Here is a 22793-nt window from a genome sequence, read left to right as displayed (position 1 = left end):
CTGGGGGTCGCGCGCGGCGCTCTCCGGGTTCCGGGCCTTCGCGCCCCGCGGCGGGCGGGATGGAGGAGGCCGGGGCGGCCGTGACCGCGGGCGGGGAGGCCGAGCTGAACTTGTCCCGCCTCAGCGTGTCCCCCGAGACGCTGGAGTCCGAGCTGGAGTCGCGGGGCGAGGAGCGGCGCGGCGCGCGGGAGGCGCTGCTGCGGCTGCTGCTGCCGCACAACCGTCTGGCGTCGCTGCCGCGGGCCCTGGGCAGCGGCTTCCCGCACCTCCAGCTGCTGGACGTGAGCGGCAACGCGCTGACGGCGCTGGGGCCCGAGCTGCTGGCGCTGCGCGGCCTGCGCACGCTGCTGGCCAAGAACAACCGGCTCGGCGGGCCCGGCGCGCTGCCCAAGGGGCTGGCGCGGTCGCCGCTCGCGCGCAGCCTCCAGGTGCTCAACCTCAGCGGGAACTGCTTCCAGGAGGTGCCCGCCTCGGTGCTGGAGCTGCGGGCGCTGCAGACCCTCAGCCTGGGGGGCAACCAGCTGCAGACCATCCCGGCCGAGATCGAGAACTTGCGGAGGTGAGCGGGTCCCGCCGTCGGGGGAGGGGGCGCCGGGCGCCGGGCCTGGTCTGCGCGCGGTTTAGTCGCGTAACCGCCTCGTTCCCTTTCCAGCGGTTCTCAACCTGTGGGTCGCGGCCCCTTTGGGGGTCGAACGACCCTTTCACCGGGGTCGCCTAAGACCATCGGAAAACACATATATAATTACATATTGTTTTTGTGATTAATCACTATGCTTTAATTATGTTCAATTTGTCACAATGAAATTGGGGGTCACCACATGAGGAACTGTATTAAAGGGTCCCGGCATTGGGAAGGTTGAGAACCACTGCAACTCGTGGGCGGTGAGCACGGCCCCGCCAGCTCAGCGGATCTGGCGAGGCGGCGTGGGGCCGCGTTTGGGGTGTTGTATTTCCCCGAAGCAGATTTTCGAGGCCGTTTTTCTGTCTCTCTTGGCGTGATTCAGACGGATAGCTACTCAAATGCTGATGTTGTCACTTTCTTGCTTTGTAATCGTCCTTGGCCGTTTTCCCCGCCTATAGACCAGCGGTTTTCAATCTTGTTCATCTCATGGCACGCATAAACTGATGACCAAAATTCTGCGGGACACCGAAAAATGTATTGGGGTGTTTTTGTTTGTTTGTTTTTGCTGATCTGATAAGAAAAAAAAACAATTTTTGATTCATTCACATCAGGCGGTTATTGTTGTGTTGGCTGTTACTTTGTTTGACAATCCGGAAAGAGAGGTCAGTGCCCCTGACTAAATAGTCAGGTATTGCATGTTTTTAAAATTCTGGCGGCACATCGGTTGAAAGTCGCTGCTATAGATCAAAGTTTGTGCCTTTTAGCCAGACATACGATGTACTCTGATCCGAACCTTGCTTTCTAGGACATTTACCGCTCCCTGGTCTCTAGTAACAGCAACGCCCAAGTCCCCCATGGCAGGGGGTGGAGGGTGGGGAGGCCGTGTTTTCAGGTCCCTAGTGGATACTGGAAACCTCAGATAGTACCTGGCCCTATTTATACCATGTATTTTTCAATATGCACCCACCTGTGATAAAGTTTAATTTGTAAGTTAGGCACAGTAAGAGATAAACAACATAATAAAAGGAACAACTATAACTACATACTTGAAATAAACATGAATGTAGTCTTTGCTCACGTCTTCCACCCACAGATTTAATGCCTTTTTCCTATTAATTAAGCACTTACAGGCACGGTGGTCATAACTTACTCGTTTTGAGATGGGACAGAAAAACTAGCTCAGATTTCTGTTTCCTTCACAATTCCACAGATAGAAGAATCATCCCTACCTTAGTTTTTTTAGCAAACTCAGCATACGATTTTTTTTCTTTCCTCTAAGTAGAGAACTTTCACCTTTTTACTTGCAGGAAGTACTTTAAAGCTTTTCTTTGACATACCAGAATTGCCAGCACTACTCTTGCTCTTTGGAGCTATTACTATGTAAAGTAAATGTGACTTGACAATTGATCCGATTAACTAGATGGCTAAGTGACTAATGAGTGGGTAGTGTATGCAGCGTGTATATGCTGGACAAAGGGATGATTCACAACCCAGGCGGGGTAGAACAGGTTGGTACTAGATTTCATCACACTAGACAGAACAGTGCATAATTTAAAACTTATGAAGTGTTTACTTCTGGAATTTTCCATTGAATAATTTTGGGCCACACTTGACCATGGGTAACTGACACTGGGGAAACAAAACTGCAAATAAAAGGGAACTACTGTACTACTTGTGGAATTCAGAGAGCCATGCATTTTACCAGCACCGATGGGCATACAGTAAATATGCATAGAATGAATGCAGTAACTCTCTACATGGCCTTTTCCTTTTGCCTAAAATGTTGCCTGTACCTGGTAAATTCCTATTCATCCTTCAGAACCCACCATGAGGGTGATATCTTTGTTTTCTTAACTGCTTCATGAACCACAACTAATTTATGATCTATACTGTACTTCCTCTGTACCTCACTCATCCCACCATTGCATTTATCCTATTGATTATAATTCCTTGTATACAGGTCTGCCTTATTATTCAGTTAATGTATGTTGAATTAAATGCAAGGAAGAAGTAGAGACACAGGTAGCAAAAGTCCCTTAAATGTGCTGTGCAGGACAGTAAGAAAATAGTGCAAGAACCAGTGGATTGTCCGAAGTGAAACAAAGTGTCTTTCATCTGAAAATATTTCACAGCTTTTATTTGAATTTTCTGAGATAACAGAATGTTAAAGATGAGAGGGACCATAGAGCTAATTGTAGTGAAAAGAACATTGGCCTGAGAATAAGGTCTCTTGATGTCCCAGCCTTAGGCAAGTCACTTAATATATCCTCACTACAGCCTCCTAATCTGTAAAATGAGGCATTTGGACAAGATATGTCTTCATTTACTCATCATAGATATTTATTTAGTACCTACAATGTGTCAGGTGCTGGGGATACTGTGGTGAACATGATCCTGCCCTCCTGGAGCTAACACTACAAGAGACATTAAACCTCATTATTTAATTACAATTGTAAGTTCTGTGAAGACATACAGAGTGCCTTGAAATGAAATAACAGAGGGGCCTGCCTGACGTAGTTTGGTTCTTCAGCAAGTAACATTTGAACTGAATTTTTGAAGGAGTATGAATTAACTAGGAGAGGGTGGGGAGGGATCAGTCCAAGTTGAAGGAGCAGCACAGGTGAAAGCCCAGAGGCAAGAAGGACTGAAGATCAAAATTTTGAAAGGAGGACATTGTATTAGAGCATAGTGAGAAAGTGGCCAAGAGGGAAGGTGGCAAATCCATTTGAGCCAGACCTCAGGCCATGTCATATATTGAAGTTTCTATCTTATTCTAAGTACACAGAGTTTTAAGCACACCTCTCTTGTTGCTGTGTAAGAATGGAGTGGGAGAGGGTGGAGAGATAAGAGATTTTGAGGGCTGGTTAGAAGGAGGCTATTCTAGTAGAATTAGAGATGATAGTAGATTATACCAGAGTTATGCCATGAGAGATAATAAGAAATAGAAGGGTTTAAGAGAAATTTAGATAAAAATTGACAGACCTTGGTTCCTTCTAATATTTGTGTTACATAATTTCAACCTCATTTAAGTTTTCTTAAAATACTAAGAAAAAACAAGAGCAAGTATTATTTCCATCACACAAGGAAAAGAGTAAGTAAAAATCCCATTTATTTGCTTGCTTACAATGCTGTGGGCCCTGTTATGTGTTTTAAATATGATTTTTAATTCTCACAATGACTCTGTTAGATGAGAAGAGGAAACAGAAGTTCTGAGATGTTAAGTCAATATTACAAAGCCAGTGAGTGGTGGAATTGGATTTGACCTCTGTGATCTCTCACTCCAAACCCATGAATATTCCACAGTGACAGAGTAGGGCTAGAACCTAGTTCTTTGATTTCTCATCTGTTGGATGTTAGGAAGATATCTATCCTTTTTAACAGCAATTTAAAAAGTATTGCAGAGTATATAATCCATGTGAAGGTCTCCTTTATCCCCAGCCTTCATTTCAGGAAAGAATAACAGATATGGACAATTAGCTTAATTGGTATAATTAACCTCTTCAGATTTGTAGGGTGTCTTCATGTATGTTTTCTGTGCTTTGTTAATCTTTTATCCTAGCGGCAAACTCTTTTGAAGAAATGGTTTCTGAAAGGTCAGTTTTGAAGTATCTATATATATAAAAGGCTAAGTGACTGACCATATGTCCCACCATACGTCTGTCCGGACGTCTGACCAACCTACCGGCCGGTACATATGACGTGCACTGGAAATTTAAAAATAAACGTTGACTCACGCATGCCCGATACATATAAAGTTCTCACTGGTGCCAATTGCATGCATGTATTAATTTTATAATACTACTAGTGCCCTAGTGCATAGATTGGTGCATATTGAAAGGAAATTAATTAGAAGGTGGGGCAGAGCGGGACTGGGCAAGACAGGCCAGACGTGACCTGGAGCCAACCTCCCGTGGTCCCTCCCTGGCGGGCCACACCTGGGACGGCACCGCAGTTCGAAGGTCGTCTGCAGAGTGAAATGGGGTCCCTCGGGCAGGTGGGGTCCCTCAGCCTGGCCTGTGGGGATCGGGCTGAAACCGGCTCTCCAACATCCTCCGAGGAGTTCTGGATTGCAAGAGGGCTGTTCTCGGGTGACACACCCCAGAATCAGGCTCCCTCCTCTCATTCTGGGTGCGTCATCCGAGAACCACAACTGCCAAGTCTCCACAGCTTAGCTGCTCCTGCATTCATCCTCTGCCCCCTGGTGGTCATTGCATGTCATAGCTACCGGTTGGACAGTTGCTTAGGCTTTTATATATATAGAATATATAGATATTATATATACTATTTTGACATGTAATTTTTTGCAGTAATGTAATTACTGCACAAATCTTCTAATTTCCTTTCAGAGTGCATGAAACCATACACTGGGCCACTAGTAACAAATAAGTAGATGCTGAAAATCTTATATATGTATATATTTTTATTTTTTGAAAATCTTATATTTATTAACTTCATTCCCATGGAGTAAATTAAGCTCAGTGTGAACCATAAGGTTGTGGATGTAGATTCTAATCATCAAAGTATGAGGTTATTCTCCAAGTAGGTATAATACCTCTTTGGCTAGTATATAGACCAACTTATTTTTGTTCTTATAATGTTGAAAGTAAGTTATTTAGTATTTTGGCCTGTTTCATATGACATCTAAACTTATTCCTCTCAATTAGCTCAGATGCTTAATAACTTAACGCCCAGTAGTTATTTAAAAAAGCAAAAGCTTCAGGACTGTTTGGTATCCAGGATTCTAGACATTTGGAGAGTAGGTTTGAGCACAAGTGAGTTTCAGTTGGTACCATTTTTCTCAGTATTTTCTTCACAAGTAATGCCTTCCCTTTTCTATTCATGACCCTTCTCTTACTGTCTGATGTGGCTTTAGAAATTGAAGATAAGAGACTTGTGATAGAAACAAAGGTAAATATTAATGCCCTAGAGCAGCGGTTGGAAACCGATGGTCCGCAGACCACTAATGGTCGGTGAGGTCCCAAAGGTTGGCGACCGCTGCCCTAGAGTGTTTTGCAGCTAATAAATTGGTATCTTACAGAAGAAGTGACTGGACCAGATGATAAATAGGAAGTGATAAAGTTTAAATAAAAATGTTTTTCTCCCATTTAGAATCACATACTGAGTTTTTCTCTGGTTCTCAACTTCTTCCTTCTGATTTCTTTCTTTTATTGCCTTAGTTTGGGGCAAGTACCAAGGGATGATTCCTCCATTTGTGCTTCTACTTTTGAACATATAATGTACTCTAAAAGCCTGTAGTCAGTGATAGTGTTTGAAAATAATTCAATATGAGGATGGTATCTCAAGAAAATTACTTTCTTTATCCATACATATATGGTTCTTTCTCTGTTTGTTTTCTGCCTTTTTGTCTACAAACATGTCTCACTGTAATTTCATCTCCCTTTAACAGTAATTATAGGACTAATGTATACTTTTGTTATATTTATTAGTAATGTCGTTTTTATTTGGATGGAGAAGAAAAACATTTTCTACTTATATCTGTGATTAAAGTTGATTGGCACTAAGGGACCCTACTGTATTTTTTTTCAATGGGTCATAGGCCTTTGCTAGAGAAAAGCCACCTACTTCAGTATTGCTAAGGATTGGAGAACTGAGATACTATTCAAGAAACAAATCTAAGGATGGTCTGTTAATGGTAAACAGAAAGGAAAGGAAGAATTCTGTAAATTTTGTGAATGATTTTCCTGTTTTCTGTATCTGTCCAGCACTGAAAGAATAGAATTGTTCCAAGCCTGATCAGCAGAGGTGCAGTGCTGATGAACATAAGAACTCTTAAATACTACAGTTTTGTTTTAAATTCAACAATAGTTTTCCTTCATTTTTACAGAAAAGTAGGTTTGGAAACAATAGAGTGTGATTTGGAAATTTAATTTTATAAATAATTTAAAGGCTTCATGTTCCTAGAACTTTGGGAATTATTTGAGTTTCAAAGTGAGAAATAAGCCTCAAAGTGTACATTTAATGTGCTGGTTGTGTAATCTGATTAATGACACCCATCAGTTGCAAAAGAGAATGATATAATCTTGAAATCATTGGCTTGGTTATATTTTAGAACATCAGGTTCTTCTCTGCCAAGTCACAGTAACTGCTAAGGTTTGGCATCCTTTGTCTGTATGCCTCCCAACCCACTCCAAAATATTGAGAGAAAAAGTCATTGAGTAGTAACTGACCACCAGACACTAATTTATCTAGGTTAGATACTTAAATAGAAAAGACAATATTTAAATTTGCTCTCATTCACTCTCCCCTTTATTCATTTTCTTTTCTCCTTCAGTAGACTATAATGCAAGTTGTTATTTAACTGTTTAATCCTTTATAAAAAGACTTCCAAGTTAGCTAATATTTTTTTCCAGATAGTTTTCTCATTAAAATAATTATTTTTCCAGAGTAGTTTCTGTTTGGGGGGCTCCAAATATTCTATTCTGATTCTTTTTTTTATTATTGATTAAGTTATTACATATGTGTCCTTTCTATTCTGATTCTAATTCTATTCTGTTCTCTTCGCTCTAATCATTGAAAAACAGCTATTTCTGAATAACTGAACATTAATTTAGACCATTTTTGTTAAGCCCAAAAAATCTTGCTTAGGAAGTTTTTAGACCAGTGCTTAAACATTTACATATAGGTGAATTTAGTCTTGTATACAGACAGTTGATTTTTGATACAATATTTGAAAGATAAAAAAATAACATATTGGAATTAAACTTGTTTGTTTTTAAGCATTATAAATCTAAGAGATTTACGCAGTCAGAAATAGAAAAGGAGTATCATTAGTATGTTTTTAAAATGACAAAACTTTGAATCACCACACATAAAGGAAGGCGAGATAATGAAGTAAAGATAGGAAATTCAACAAATGGAAGAAATTAAACCTAGAAAATACATGTAATAAGGCTACCTACAAAACTCTTTGCAGTAAGCATGATTTCAAATGTCAGAGAGGTAAAGGAGGGAACTTCATCAATGAAACAAGAATAAGAAGTTTAAAAATTGACAGTTATGAAAATCCTAGTTAGAATTCCTAGGAATGAAAAAATGTAATTATGAACTTAATAGGCTGAAAGATAGCTTGTAGAATAAAAGAAATATTAAAAAACATGGATAATTGATTCTGAAGTTCCACTGCTATTTATTAGAAATTCTAGAAAGAGAATAGAGAGCATGTAGGAAAGGAGTGTTTGAAATAATAATGGTTTAAAATTTCCCACAATTAAAAAGCGTACTTCAAACTGATCATGATAAAACTTAAGAACAATCAAGTTAAAATAAATAAAAAAGATTCTAAAAGCTCCTAATAAAAAAAGAACACCAGATTACCTACAAAGGAGCAATATGCTAATACTGGCTAAAATAAGATCATGGAACAGTAACTTTCTAGGCCAGTGGTCGGCAAACCGAGGCTCGAGAGCCACATGCGGCTCTTTGGCCTCTTGAGCGTGGTTCTTCCACAAAATACCACGTGCGGGCGCACATGTACAGTGCGATTGAAACTTCATGGCTCATGCGCAGAAGTCGGTTTTCGGAAAGGAGATAGACGAAACAAGTATACAAGACGAGTGTGGATGGGAGAGTTGGAAGGGGTCGACCTCAGCGAACGTACCTCAATCAGATTGAGGACGTTTTTAGCAAAGGCCAGCTTAGGAGTACCCTAATTAAGTTAATAACAATGTACCTACCTATATAGTTTAAGTTTAAAAAACTTGGCTCTCAAAAGAAATTTCAATCGTTGTACTGTTGATTTTTGGCTCTGTTGACTAATGAGTTTGCCGACCACTGTCCTAGGCTAATAAAAGTAACTGTCAACCTAGAAATTAATGCCCAGCCAACCTATTTATTACTTAACAAGGAGGGGGTCGGGGGGCATAAAAATGTCAGAGACGAAGGACTCAAAGATAAAAACTAAGGTGGGCTCTTGCTGAAAGAATTTCTAAAGGATATACTTGAATTATACTCTAAAACAATTTCAACCTTTTTTATCTCATGGCATACATAAACTAATTACTAAAATTTTATAGCACACCAAAAAATATATTTCTTGCCAATCTGACTAAAAAAAAGTATAATTTTGATTCATTCACACGGGATGGCAACTATTGTGTTGGCTGTTGTCATTTTTTTTTATTTGACAGTCTAAGGCAGTGTTCTCAACCTTCTGGCCCTTTAAATACGGTTCCTCATGTTGTGACCCAACCATAAAATTATTTTCGTTGCTACTTCATAACTGTAATGTTGCTACTGTTATGAATCGTAATGTAAATATCTGATATGCAGGATGGTCTTAGGCGACCCCTGTGAAACGGTCTTTTGACTCCCAAAGGGGTCGTGACCCACAGGTTGAGAACCGCTGGTCTAAGGGAAAAGAGGTCAGTGCCCCTGACTAAATAGTCAGGTATTGCATGTTTTTAAAATTCTTGTAGCAGACCCATTGGAAATGGCTGCTCTAGAAGGATAACGTGGCTGTTGTGTGGAAAATAGCTGCTGAAGTGAGAAGGGAGTGTGATGGGAAGAATGGAAGCTCAAGACCGGAGGCTATTGTAGTAGTCCAGATGTGAAATGGTGGAGATGTGCTTTTTTATCCCTTCACTTTTAATGTATTGAGGTATTTCTGTTGTGAGTGTAACTCTTGTAAAGAGCACAACTTCATACAATTCAGTCGTTCCTGAGGTCTGAAGGACCTAATCTGCCCTTCCTAGACTACCTGTCTGACCTCTGTGACTATCACTGTCCCGCCTTTGGCTCCCTGATCTACCCACACTGGCTGTGTTGCTCTTTTATAACACAAGCATTTTTCTACCTCAGGGATTTGTACTCAGTCATTTCATTCAAATCTTTGTTCAAATGTCATCTCCTACAAGAAACCCTTTATGACTCCCCCTACCCCTCCCCATCTAGAATATCACTCTCATCAACATCTGGTTACTTCCCTTTTTCTTTATAGTACTTAAAGCTGTCTGACAAAATATATACAAATTCATTGATTTATTGTCTGTCTCACTAGAATGTAAGCTACTTAAGGTCAAGTAATTGGTTTTATTTTCATTAAATTCCCTAGAATGGTGCATGGTAGGTGTCTGGTTCATATTTGTTGGCTAGGCACTTAACATGATATATAATAACATTATTCCACTTTAAAGAAGAAACTGGAGCATAACATTAAATAACTGGTCCAAATTCTTGCACTGGTAAGTGGTAGAGCTGGGATTCAATAAAATAAATACAAACAAAAATAAAACCACTAGGTAGTTGTGCTGTGCCAGCATGGCCAAGGGTGAACCTGAGGAGGGGTGGTGAAGGATTGAAGAAAAGACAGACGAGAATACAGCTGGGGCTCAGTGGATCTCCCGTGCCTGGATGAGGACACGGAAGACCCAGCCTACAAGCCAATGCTTTATTTTGTAGTCTGATTAAAACAAGGGTAGATTTACATGTATACAAATGTTCTTATTTTGGCAACACTTGCTGCACCTCCCACAGCCCATTAGCTACTTAGGAAGGAATTAGGGAGGGCTACAAGGTCAGGCTTAATTATGCTAGGAGAGCTCTGCCCTCCAGGCTGGGACTTGTTTGTGGCCCTGCCACAGGTCACCAGCCGTGGGCAAACTACGGCCCGCGGGCCGGATACGGCCCGTTTGAAATGAATAAAACTAAAAAAAAAAGACCGTACCCTTTTATGTAATGATGTTTACTTTGAATTTATATTAGTTCACACAAACACTCCATCCATGCTTTTGTTCCGGCCCTCCGGTTCAGTTTAAGAACCCATTGTGGCCCTCGAGTCAAAAAGTTTGCCCACCCCTGGGTCAGCCCAAGGTTTGACCCTAGAGCTGCTCCCTACAGGTAGTATTGATAATATTGCCTAATATTGGTGTGTCTTGTCTGCTTACCTATAATATAAGCTTCCTGAAGATTGCATTACTTCTCTAGAGACTGTATGGCATATAGCAGATCCTAAGTAAAACATTTGCTGAATGAATAAATGAAATGTGTTCATTGTAATAAAGGAAATGGAGTATCTTATCTAGCTTTGGTTTATTTACTTTTTATTTTTGTTTATCTTTGCAGTTTAGAGTGTTTATATCTTGGAGGAAACTTCATCAAAGAAATCCCGCCAGAATTAGCAAATCTGCCTTCTCTAAATTACTTGGTATTATGTGACAACAGAATTCAAAGTGTACCTCCTCAGCTTTCACAGTGAGTAGTTTCAAGCAGCTTATGTATACACTAGAGGCCCAGTACACGAAATTTGTGCACAGGGGGTGGTGGCGGAGGGGGGAGGATGCCTGCACCCTCTTGCAATCTGGGACCGCTGGCTCCTAACCGCTTGCCTGCCTGCCTGCCTGCCTGATTGCCCCAAACCGCTCGCCTGCCTGCCTCATCGCCCCTAACTGCCACCACGGCTTTGTCTGGAATGACGTCCGGTAATTTGCATGTTAGGCTTTTATTATTATAGATTAGGCTTTTATTATTATAGATAGAGATACATGCTTAGGAATTGCTGTTTTGGCATTCACCCACATGTTTTATAGGTAGAAAGAACTAGATGTTACATGAGAATTACCGTTATGTTTGCTGTGAATGGGGTTGCTTATTTTTAATGTTACTTTTAAAGGCTGTGGTTTATGTCTAACAATATTTGTATATTGTAATAAAAAATAGGGTATTCATTGACAGAGATTTCCCAGGTTTTTATGGGAGTTTGTTAATTTTATATGAAGCATTCCTATCCTAACGAGATAATGTGAAGGGTCTTGATTCCTGCTGCATTTAGAATCTTTCCTTTTTTTGGTTATCTGATAAAACATCCCCCCAAAATGTTTAAATCTAGCATTATATTTCATCTAGTACATCAGAATATTCTCTTAAGTATTCTGTACTGTCTGAGATTCCATGGGCAAAAGCCCATCATGACATTTACAAATCTGTACTCTGATCTAGTTTTAGCACTTTTAAATTTTATTTCCATTGACCTAATCTTAATTGCACATTATGGGGAAATCAAGTTAAGTGAAGAACTTAACTTTCTTGGTAGTTATCTTGCTTACTGTCATTGATTTTTGTACTTCACTCATTCCAGGTTGCATTCGCTTCGATCCCTCAGTCTTCACAATAACTTGCTGACATACCTGCCTCGAGAGATCCTCAACCTTATTCATTTGGAAGAATTGAGTTTGCGAGGAAATCCGTTGGTTGTTCGTTTCGTTAGAGATTTAACCTATGATCCTCCGACTCTCCTGGAATTAGCTGCTCGGACTATTAAAATTCGAAATATTTCCTACACTCCCTGTGATCTTCCTGGGAATCTTCTTAGATACTTGAGTTTAGCCAGCAATTGCCCAAACCCAAAGTGTGGAGGTAAGCAAATTTAGTGTCCTTGTTTTCCATTCAGTTAGCTATTTTCAAATTGATGATCTCAGTGTTTTCATTAGCTGTCTTCTTTCAGAGAAAGGCAATTAGTCTCTGTTTCTCTCATCCTTTCACCCCTTTACCAGAAACTAAGACCCTCTCTGGATTTGATTCTTTTTCTTTTCTTTCTATTCTTTTAATAGTCCTTTATGATTCATACACAAGGAAAACACCCAGAAAGTCTTATCCTGTTTTGGAACTGTCATAAGATTTGTAAAATGAGAGGAAACATAAAAGGAGTATAACAGCCCTAGTCTGTTTGGTTCGGTGGATAGAGCATCGGCCTGTGGACTTACAGGTCCCAGGTTCCATTCCAGCCAAGGGCACATGCCCGGGTTGCTGGCTTGATGCTCAGTAGGGGGTGTGCAGGAGGCAGCCGATCAATGATTCTCTCTCATCATTGATGTTTCTATCTCGCTCTCCCTCTCCCTTCCTCTCTGAAATCACTAAAAATATATATATTTTTTTAAAAAAGAAGCATAACAATCCTAATTGCCTAGAAAGAATCTCTAAATTGTTTAGCTACTTAGAATCACCAGTCTGAGTATCCGGTACCTTTATAGAGTATGATTCAAGATATATGAGAATGGGCAGAATGTGTGCCAATTTCAGAATGTACCTTGGAATTTTATGTACTTTTAAATCCATGGCTCAAAATTTCTTTGGTTTAGAGTATATGGAGAGAATGAAACAAATGCTATAATGTAAGGAGTGAAGTAGGAATTCAGTGTAGTATTGGAAATCAAAAGAGGGAGAGAGTACATTTAACTACATCTGGAAAAGATGAGATGATTCTTGACGTATGAGTTGGATTTTGTTAGGGTAAGATTGAGGATAAGAAACTTTTCAGAAGGAAAGAATAAAATTGGAGATAAAACAGCAGTATGGAGCAGAATGTTGAATGAGTAATTGGCTCAGTTGTACAATTAGGGGAGTAATGAGAAAAGAGTTTATAAAAGATTCATTGAGAGTAGGTTATGAAGGGCATGGAGTGCCAGGGAGTGTGAGTGGGAGTTGGTGACTGATAGGTCATTTTATTTTGGCTCCCTCATAGAAGACTGTTACTTAAAAAATTCAATTTGATGGTACAGAAAGGTTTTTACTGTTGTTGGATAAGTGTAGGTGCTGAGGAAATGATATATAATTATGATCAGAGATTTTTCTGGGAAGTCCCATCATGTCTTGAAACCATTATATGGTTTATTAAAAAGGAGAAAATCATTTAAGTTCCTCAAAGAATATCAAGAGAAAAAAGACACTGTTGGTTCAAAAAGAACAATATTCGAGCCTTTCTAGCCACTCACTCTTAGAAGTATAGATTGCTGTGCTGTGCCAAATTATAATTGCTTACACTTTTCTCTGGTTCTCTTTCCTAAGTTGGCTTTAACAATGACAAGGGACAACATTCACACCAGGCCTTCAGACTCAGTAGTCTCTGTCTAATCTCTTTAAATCTATCCTTTTCTGGAAATGGACCTCTACAAGAATTCACTTTTTCTCTTATTTGTTTCTGAATTACTTCTTCAATATACTGATTTGCTACTTATCTTAGGAACAAAAATGCATTTTAAATTATTAGTTTAAAATTTAAGATAATATATGAAATGAACCATTGACATTTTCCCCTCCCAGACTCATTAGTTATTAAACTCTAAGCAAAAGTAATTGTATATTTTGTGAGACATTTTCTCTGTGTAGTCTGAGATCTTATGAATGACAAGATAATAATGTACTATTTTAACTCATGGTAACTCTATAATGCTTTATTTTGTTACTTCCTTAGGAAGCTAACATATTTTGAGGGTATATAAATACTGATTGACCAGTTTATTGCATTTTTCTATTTTTCTACCTTGAATTTCCTTTATTAAACTACTAGAGGCCTGGTGCACAAAAATCTGTGCACTGGACGGGGTGGGGGTGGGGGGGAGTCCCTCAGCCCAGCTTGCCCCCTATCACATACTGGGAGCCCTCAGGGGATGCCCTATTCCCTGCTCCCTGCTCCCCTTGGGGATAGGGCCTAAGCCACAGTCTGGCCTCCCTTTGTGGGAGGCGACCGGGCTGATCAGGGGAAGGCACCAGCCCCATCACCCCGCTGTTGCAGCCACTGCCAGTCACCGCAGCCACCAAGGTGTTTTCATCAACACGGACTCCAGTCCCTTTACCATGAAAAAATGACAACTTTCTTCAGGCATTTTCAAGAAGTGTCTTTCATAGGATATGACATTTCTTTCTTTCTTTCTTTCTTCCTTTATCCTCACCTGAGGATATGTTTCCATTGATTTTTAGAGAATGTGGAAGAGAAAGGGAAAGACAGAGAGAAACATCAAAGTGAGAGGAACACTTTGATTGGTTGCCTCCTGCATGAGCCCTGACCTGGGCCCAGGCCAGGGAGGAGCCTGCAACCTAGGTACATGCCCTTGGTCAGAATTGAACCCAGACCCTGCAGTGGGCAGGCCGAGGCATTATCCACTGAGCAAAACCAGCCAGGACAGGATATGACATTTCTTAACCCTCCAGCAGCAGACCTTCCTTTTTTTCTCCAGGAGTGTGGTAAAAAACCCTAGATCACCTATTTGGACTCTTATTACCCAAGTTACTAAGAATATTACCAGTGGCATACAGGGAGCTAAGTCAATCAGTAGTCAGAAAAGGTGTTTCCTCTGTAGTTCACACCAATTGCCGGCTTGGCCCCTGCCCAGGCCTAACGCCTCTGGCCGAGTCATTAGCCCTGGGCAGGGGACCCCCAGCTCCCACCATGGCCGGCTCTGCCCCTGCTACCCATGATCGCTGGCACCGCCCCTGCCCAGACCTAACGCCTCTGGCCGAGGCATTAGGCCTGGGCAGGGCACCCCCAGCTCTCTGCCGCCGCCATCAACTATCGCTGGCTGTCTCCGCCCCTGCTGGCCGAGGCATTAGACCTGGGCAGGGCACCCCCAGCTCTCTGCCGCCGCCATCAACGATCGCTGGCTGTCTCCGCCCCTGCCCAGGCCTAATGCCTCAGTCCGTGGCTTGGCGCCTACATATGCAAATTAACTGCCATCTTTGTTGGCGGTTAACCACCATCTTTCTTGGCAGTTAATTTGCATATCGCCCTGATTAGCCAATGGGAAGCGTAGCGGAGGTACGGTTAATTACCCTTTTTGTCTTATTAGATAGGATTAGAGGCTCGGTGCACAACAGTTGTGTACTGGGGTGGGGGCGGGGGGGTCCCTCAGCCCAGCCTGTATGCTCTCACAGTCCGGGACTCCTCGGGATCCTTAGCACTGCTGTGGAGGCAGGAGAGGCTCCTGCCACCACTGCTGCGCTTGCCAGCCATGAGCCTGGCTTCTGGCTGAGCAGCGCTCCCCCTGTGGGAGTGCACTGACCACCAGGGGGCAGCTCCTGCGTTGGGCATCTGCCCCCTGGTGGTTGGTGCATGTCATAGCGATCAATCGTTCCGCCGTTGGATCAATTTGCATATTAGCCTTTTATTATATAGGATATTATATAGGATGAGTTATAGTTACTGTAGGATTAAAAAAATTAGGAAGTTAATGGGGTAGTGTTAGGGAAAAATAAATAGAAATTGTTATTTCTTCTTTGGACCACATCTTGTTATTTTGGTTCTTTTTGTGACACACACAGAGTTGTTGGTGCCAGAGGAAATTTAGGTAAGGTATAGAGGTTGAGATTCCTCTCTAGAGAGGCAATTTGACCCAGAGTTCTAGATGTTCCAGTTATACTGCAATCATTGTGACAGCCTAGGTTTGACATGTGCGGTATCTTGAAGGAGCAGCTAGAACCCTGATATACAGCAACCTCTGCTTTTCTCTCAGCTCTAAATGTATTTTTACTTAGCTGAAGGGCCACAGTTCAGGAGCACTGTGGAATCAAAATTAGGAATCAAAAGAGCTGAATAACCCTAGCCAGTTTGGCTCAGTGGATAGTGTTGACCTGCAGATCAAAGCCTCCCGGGTTCAATTCTGGTCAAGGGCATGTACCTCAGTTGCAGGTTCCTCCCCAGCCCGGGCCCTGGTCAGAGCACGTGCAGGAGGCAACCAGTTATGGTGTTACTCTCTGTTTTTCCCTCTCTCTTCCACTCTAAAAATCAATGGAAAAATATTCTTAGGTGAGGATGAAAAGGTACTAGTTTCAGTCTACCTAACAATATATAATTGTGTGAAAACCCTATGAGACCATTCATGAAACAGCTTTGAAGTGTGTAGAGTTAGAACCTGTGGAAATGTAAGATATCATTTTTTTTTATTTTTATTTTGCTTCTCAAAACATAAAGAACAAGGATACCAAAAGTTGTCTCCTTTCTGTAAATTTTGAAGTTTTGTAGGCTTTTTAAGTTTCTTGACAGTAGGGTAGTACTATCAGGCACTGTCTATCAAATCACCCAGAGAAAACAAGCTAAATAAACAGTGTCCTTTTAATACCATCTCCCTTTTAGGTAAATCTGGCCGCCCCTTTGCAGCCAAATCATTATAAATAGCTATAAACAGCTATAGAAACATCTAGTTCTGCTTAAGATTCACAACAGAGAAGTCTGTACATGACATTGCTTCAGAATGCTGGAGAAATGGTTGCAAAAGAAACTGATTCTGTGCTTTGTAATGATTACTTTATACTTATTCCTCCTTCTCCCCAGGAGTGTACTTTGACTGCTGTGTCAGACAAATAAAATTTGTGGACTTCTGTGGAAAGTACCGCCTCCCCCTGATGCACTACTTGTGTTCACCAGAGTGCTCTTCGCCTTGCAGTTCCACATCCCAGAGCGAATCTGACTCGGAGGACGAAGCTAGTGTTGCCGCACACAGAATGCAGAAAGTTCTTCTTGGTTGAAGAGTGCAGAGTGGAGTGAAACACTAAAAGACTGAGAAAAGGTTGTTAGAAAAGAAAGTAGACTGTGAGGTTCACTAGAAACATTATCTTCATCTTGAATGTCCATGAAAGAGTCAGAGGTGATATAAATAAAAGATTTTATGTATCATCTACCCATTCAGCAGGAATGAGTCCATTTCCATGTTTGGATTTTTTAAATGTAATTCACTCTGAATGGCCATTTTAAATTTGGCTGATTGTTTGCAGTTTTCGCTCAAGTTTTGCATAACTCCCACAGCAGACTAGAACATTCTGAAGAGCAATGCTATAATAAACCTTGAGTGGTAACAATTAAGATAAAGAAATAAATTATCAAAGCTGTAATTATTACCAGAGTTGTCCTTGGGTTTAGGTTGAACACTATACTATAATAGAATTAACCCTCTTCATATATTGCCCATATGTCTAAATTACAGAGCTATTCAGATAAGCTCACAGATGGTTACATGGGCCCTAAACCTTTCTGACCCCACTATCTGGTAAAGTAAGGGATATAACCTTATGTGGGATTTTAAAACTCTTCAGTTCTGCTCCTTTATTTTATATGATTGCTATTACCCTTAGGTAATCCAGCAATGACTGTTATAGTGCCTTAAATCCTAGCTAGGATTTGGAATTTTATGCAAGAGATGATGCCAGAGTAGCCTATAGCCTGCCATACTATGCAGAACGCTGAAATATGCTTTAACAGAACTAGGTAAACAACTGTATATCTGACACCTGAGTTCATTGCTACCTTACCTTCATTTTTTGCTTAAACATGAAGTAAACCCCTCACAAGTCACTTTTACACTTAATGGGAGGCCTCACTCTTGATCACTCTGTTCATCATAAGAGAATAATAGTTTTTGATTGAAAAAAAAATTGTCAGATTTCTTTGGACAGAATAGAGATTTATGTAAGCTTCTTTGTATCTTGCACAAAGGAGTGGGAAAATGACTTAAAAATTTTAACAGTCAGTTATGACTTTATTGCCTGTGTGTACTGAACTATAACTTTCTCTAGATTTTAAAAAAACACTAGAAAAACATCACAACAAACCAAATAAAATTTGGGCAGCAGTCGTGTTTGTACACAGAACAATTTTCAAAATCAGTTTAACCATGGAATATTTTTAAAATATTTTTTATATTGATAAAAAAGTATTAGATAATCCTTAAAGTATAGAAGAAAAATGCTTTTACAGATTACTTGCTATTGGAAATGACCAACTTTTTATTAATCAGCTTAATATGCAATAAAAATTGAGTAACAGTTCAGTAACAAGTTGGTATTATAAAATAAGATACACAACACATACTAGCAATCTTAGATCATTAATCTATAATAGCATGATGTTTGGTAAATGTTACCTATACAGTAATATGCAAATCAGAAATGCATTGCAAGCAGGAGGTGGCCTCCCTTCTGACTTGCATTCATGAATGGGCACATCATTTCTTAAAGCAGATTGTTTTACAGTAATGATATGTATATGTATTAGGTTTTTGTCATATGTAGTATTTTTTTACTTTAGAAGAAAATATACTGTAGGGTAGTTTAGAGTTTGTCTGTTTATTATATGTTAATTCATGAAACAACATGAAAGTTTCATGACTGCAGTTGTGAAACGCTGCTATAAAGTAAATCCCTTCCCCTTGTTATAATGTAGTAAGATTCTTTTTTCCTTTTGATTCAGAAACTTTCTATGTCTATGGACGTAATCTAGTATATTTCTACTGCCTAGCAAAGTATACATGGGTGATTATGTCTTACAATGGAAGTAATAACAAGTCTTGTTTACTTCTCCATTTGAACCACAGCAAGTTATATACTACAAACGTATGAATAGTAAAGATGACTTAGGTAGTACCTAAGTGGCAAACTCAAAATGTTTTGTAAGTGACTTAGTTTAGATATATAAAATATTTTCATAGAAAATAAATAATGTATTCATAGTAAAATACTCAAATGAATAGGACCAAATTTTTCTGGCTTAAATGCCTCAATTTACTTTCAAATTTATTACAAGCTTCACCTAAGTAACAGCTTGGGTAATCTTTTAAGAGTTAATCTTTGTAAAAAAATTAAAAAAAAAATGGATAGGTATGTAAATATGGTGTTCAACCTTACATACCTCTTTCCAGCTTCCCAGAAATAAGATGCACTGATTGAGCTTTTACAGATGCGTAAATAGGTCTAACCAGAAACAGTTTCTAGCTTTTGCTATATAATGTAGATGTATATAGCAAACTATCAAAATGTTTGCTATGGTTCTCTATATGTACATTTGAAAACCTAAGATCAGTGTCCAGCTGTCTTTCGTGACTTTTACTGAAATCTACATTATAGTTGTTTTATCTTTTTAAAAAATCTTTTACAAGAGCTTTTTACCTTTTAACCTTTTATAAGAGCTGCTAATTCCTAAGATTTCCCCCTGTTTTTTTCCCTCTACCTTCCCTTTCTCGGTGACTAGAAATTAAACCAGAAGGTGAGATATAAGGGACCTGATATTCTAGAAACCAGATAATCAGCTCCCAAATCATCTAGCTCACTCTGTATTTAAAATGATAGTCTATATCTCTTTAGTTGTTAAGTCACATATTTGTGTTTAAACTATAGTTAATAAACTTTATCTTTTGAGATGTATAGAATATGCACTAATTTTCATAGTGAAATAAGTATGTTTAGCTCTACTTGGACAATTTTAGTGACCAAAACTTATGTGGATAAAACTACTTAGCCAAAGCATTAAAGTGTTTGGAATGAAATTCTTCAGTGCTAATATTTAAAATTGAAATGGATACATTGAACATTCTTAGTAATCTTTATCCTTAGAATACAGTTCTCAGTGTCACAAAACTGAGAGGTGAAATAGTCTTAGGATTTTAGGAACTAGGAAAATTTTGCTTTCATGGTGCCAGAGAATGGCTGACCTAAGGACAAGCTAGTCAGGGTTGTCAGTATTCCCTGTATTTGAGTAGGGAAAATAGGTCTGGGGGTTACCGTTCATATTTTACTTCTAAATGTGTGCCAGAGGAGTCTCTTACTAAAATTCTTGATACCTGGAACTTTGGGTTATGAAATTTGAAAGAAAAGACTTGCATTGTAAATTGTAACTCAAATTTGAGAAATTTTTGTATTGATGTAAATAAAAGTTAAAGACAGTTCACACTAGTGCAGTATAACACTGCAGACCAATTCCACACAAACATTGTGAATATCAGTTTTAAACAAGAAAGAGGGAAAAGGCTCATTGCTGGAGTGTGAAATGAAAGAAATCTTTTAAAGCAACAAAGGGCAGGGAAATAGAAGTTACCAGGGATATCCCTGAGCAAAGAAAGTTCTTTAAAGTAATAGTGAATTGTTTTAAAATTAAGTTGCCAGACTACCATCTGAAAGCCTTTCTCGTTGATTTCTTTAGTTTCTGCTATTGGGATATTGCCCACATTCCTCCATAATGAAGGGCCAGCAAGTAATAAGATTTTCCTATAGCCAACCTTGCTCTTTCCAAAGGGAGTAAGTAATACCTCATTAACCTGGAATTTGTGGTACAGTCTTGGTTAATGTTTACCTTTGCACTATGGAAAAAAAACACCCACAAAACATAATTTCTGCAAATAAAGTTTGATCTTTTAAAGCATTTTATATAAAGAGTTATTCTGAATAATAAGACCTTTTGTAGGCTAAACTATATCGGTTATAGTATGAGTATATAAAGTTAAGCTGCATTCAGAAATACCTAATTTTTAATGACCCCTTCTTATCCAAAACAGATTTAATTGTGGTGGTGTAACTATTACTACCCATTTAGTTCAAAATAGTGAGCTGGGCGTTTAACAACAGTAAAAACTACTGTATAGGTTTTTAGGCAGCATGATCTGCAATACATAGTTCTGATTCCCTCTGTATAGAAAAGAAGCACTTGACCTTCACTGTCTGTATTAAACACTATACTCTGTAACATTAATGTGATGAATTTAATAGCATCCAATTTTGTATTTTCATTAGTCATGATCTTTTTAAAGGTAGCAGTGTCTTCAGCTCAGAAAAGTATGTGCCTTAAATCCTCCAGTCTACATCCAGATTTTGGGGGGAACTAGGTAATTTAATAAGTTGTTTATGACAGTCTTGTCACCCTTTGCACTTGACTTGAGGGAGAAAAACTGTGATCCTGAGGGATTCCTTTCGCTAAACAGGGCCTAATGTCTATGAGTCTAGGGCTTCTGGAGAGGGAATCCCGGGCATGCATCCTCTCAGAAGGTCAAAGCCATAAATAAAATCAGTGCAAAGGTATGTTCTCTTTTATATTATTTTGTAAAGAAAATTTATCTGCTAACACTAAGGGGTGATAGTTTCTAATCAACTTTATATTAATAGTATATAAAGATACTATTGCCACGAGGCCTACCATATTTTGTGAGTGGCTTATCTATAATACTAGGCTGAAGGTGAGGGTGTATATGTTTTAATATTTTTGCATGTAAATATCTTCTTTCTTTTTCTCCTTGGTCCATATTTGCCAAGAATGATGTAGAAAATAACAGTTCACTAATAACACATGTTGCACATTATTGAGCATTTTCAGGGTAATACTGATTTGGGTGCTACTAGACTTACCTAGTATTGCTCTGTCTCACTTTATCACAAGAGATAGTATTCAATCCTGTAAATATTAAAATGCATTTAGTTTAATGAAAGTTTTTTATATACTGTCATACCAGAAAGCCATGGCTCCTGGAGAAATTGCATTCAACAACTTATTTCTTCCTTTGGTTGTGGATAAATTGGATAAAATTGTTTTATTCCAAATCTCTGGGGAAGAAAATGGGATAAGATTGACACCTCTATTGCTGGTACTTTAAAGACATTACTAAATTGGTTTGTATTTCTGTCTGTAACTGATGTTTTAAGAGAATCTTTTCACTAACTTAAATGGTTGACATTGATGTATTATTGGAAAGGAATATTAAACTCAGCAATCACTTTACAGCAATCATGGAGAGACTTGTGTGCCTACAATTGGTGTTGTATTTCTGAGCCCACTTCATATTCATGAGAAACAAAAACATAATGGGAGGAATATTTTAAATAATCAGTTTTTAACTTTTTATAAAGTTTGGGACTTTATAAACAAAGGATGTTGAAAATTCATGTACTTTTAGTCAAATTACTTTTTATCTGATTTTTAAATCTTCTGTATTTGAAATCTTGTCAATTAGGAATATCTATATAGGTATATATATAGATATTTAAAACTGGTAATAAATGTAATTTAGCAACATGATTCGATAATTACAATTTATTTTCAGAACAAAATACAACTTATTGCATCAAATTTCTATATTACCTTGTAATGGTAAATGCTCTAAAAAGAATATTTTAAGCTACTTCAATTCTTTACCTCCTTTATTCCCCCAGGACACACAAAAGAATGTGATCTTGTATTAACTAACCCTCTGTGTGAATTTTGCCATATCAAACATTTTGCTGTATTGTATTAAAAGTGTGTTGTTGGAATTTGATTCTATACTTTGGAAAAGTAATTGTATTTTAGTTTTAATTGACAAGCATTTATTTTTTTAAAAAACTAAAATCCTTATAATATTGGTATTTGCCTGGATTACTTGCTATATCATTGCTCATCTGTTTATTGAATTGTCTCAGTACATGAATACATACATTAAGTGTATAGTAACATTTACTCTCTATGCTAGATGCAAGGGATAAGAGATGAATTATACCAGATCTCTTTCTACTCCAGTTCCTTCTTCTTCCACAGTCTTAACAGATTTACGGATGCATGCTCTAATTAGAAATGAGGTCATTTTGCTAACTAAGGTCGGTACCTTCTTACATTTAGTCCAGAATCCAACTATTTTAATACTAAGTAGCGTAGAAC

At 38.9% G+C, this 22793-nt stretch overlaps 1 protein-coding gene across 1 annotated transcript; it reads left to right on the top strand.

The window, feature by feature from the left end:
- Nucleotides 1-14: 14 nt before the first annotated feature.
- LRRC58 (leucine rich repeat containing 58) lies at nt 15-22504 on the top strand. Its single transcript, XM_006090925.3, has 4 exons — nt 15-559; nt 10703-10831; nt 11715-11992; nt 16680-22504. Exons 1-4 carry the CDS (start codon nt 60-62, stop codon nt 16871-16873), a joined length of 1101 nt encoding a protein of 366 aa, XP_006090987.1. The 5' UTR covers nt 15-59; the 3' UTR covers nt 16874-22504.
- Nucleotides 22505-22793: the final 289 nt, after the last annotated feature.

This window comes from Myotis lucifugus, unplaced genomic scaffold (genome assembly GCF_000147115.1).
Source record: "Myotis lucifugus unplaced genomic scaffold, Myoluc2.0 scaffold_84, whole genome shotgun sequence".
NCBI lineage: Eukaryota > Metazoa > Chordata > Mammalia > Chiroptera > Vespertilionidae > Myotis > Myotis lucifugus.
The sequence above is the reverse complement of the archived record's forward strand: the minus strand, read 5'-3'. Positions and strand labels throughout refer to the sequence as shown.

Bases quoted from the DNA above. Each gene is read 5' to 3' on its own strand.
- LRRC58 (XM_006090925.3), top strand. From the start codon at position 60: ATGGAGGAGGCCGGGGCGGCCGTGACCGCGGGCGGGGAGGCCGAGCTG. The intron at 10,832-11,714 runs GTGAGTAGTTTC...CACTCATTCCAG, and splicing joins GTACCTCCTCAGCTTTCACA to GTTGCATTCGCTTCGATCCC. The intron at 11,993-16,679 runs GTAAGCAAATTT...CCTTCTCCCCAG, and splicing joins CCCAAACCCAAAGTGTGGAG to GAGTGTACTTTGACTGCTGT.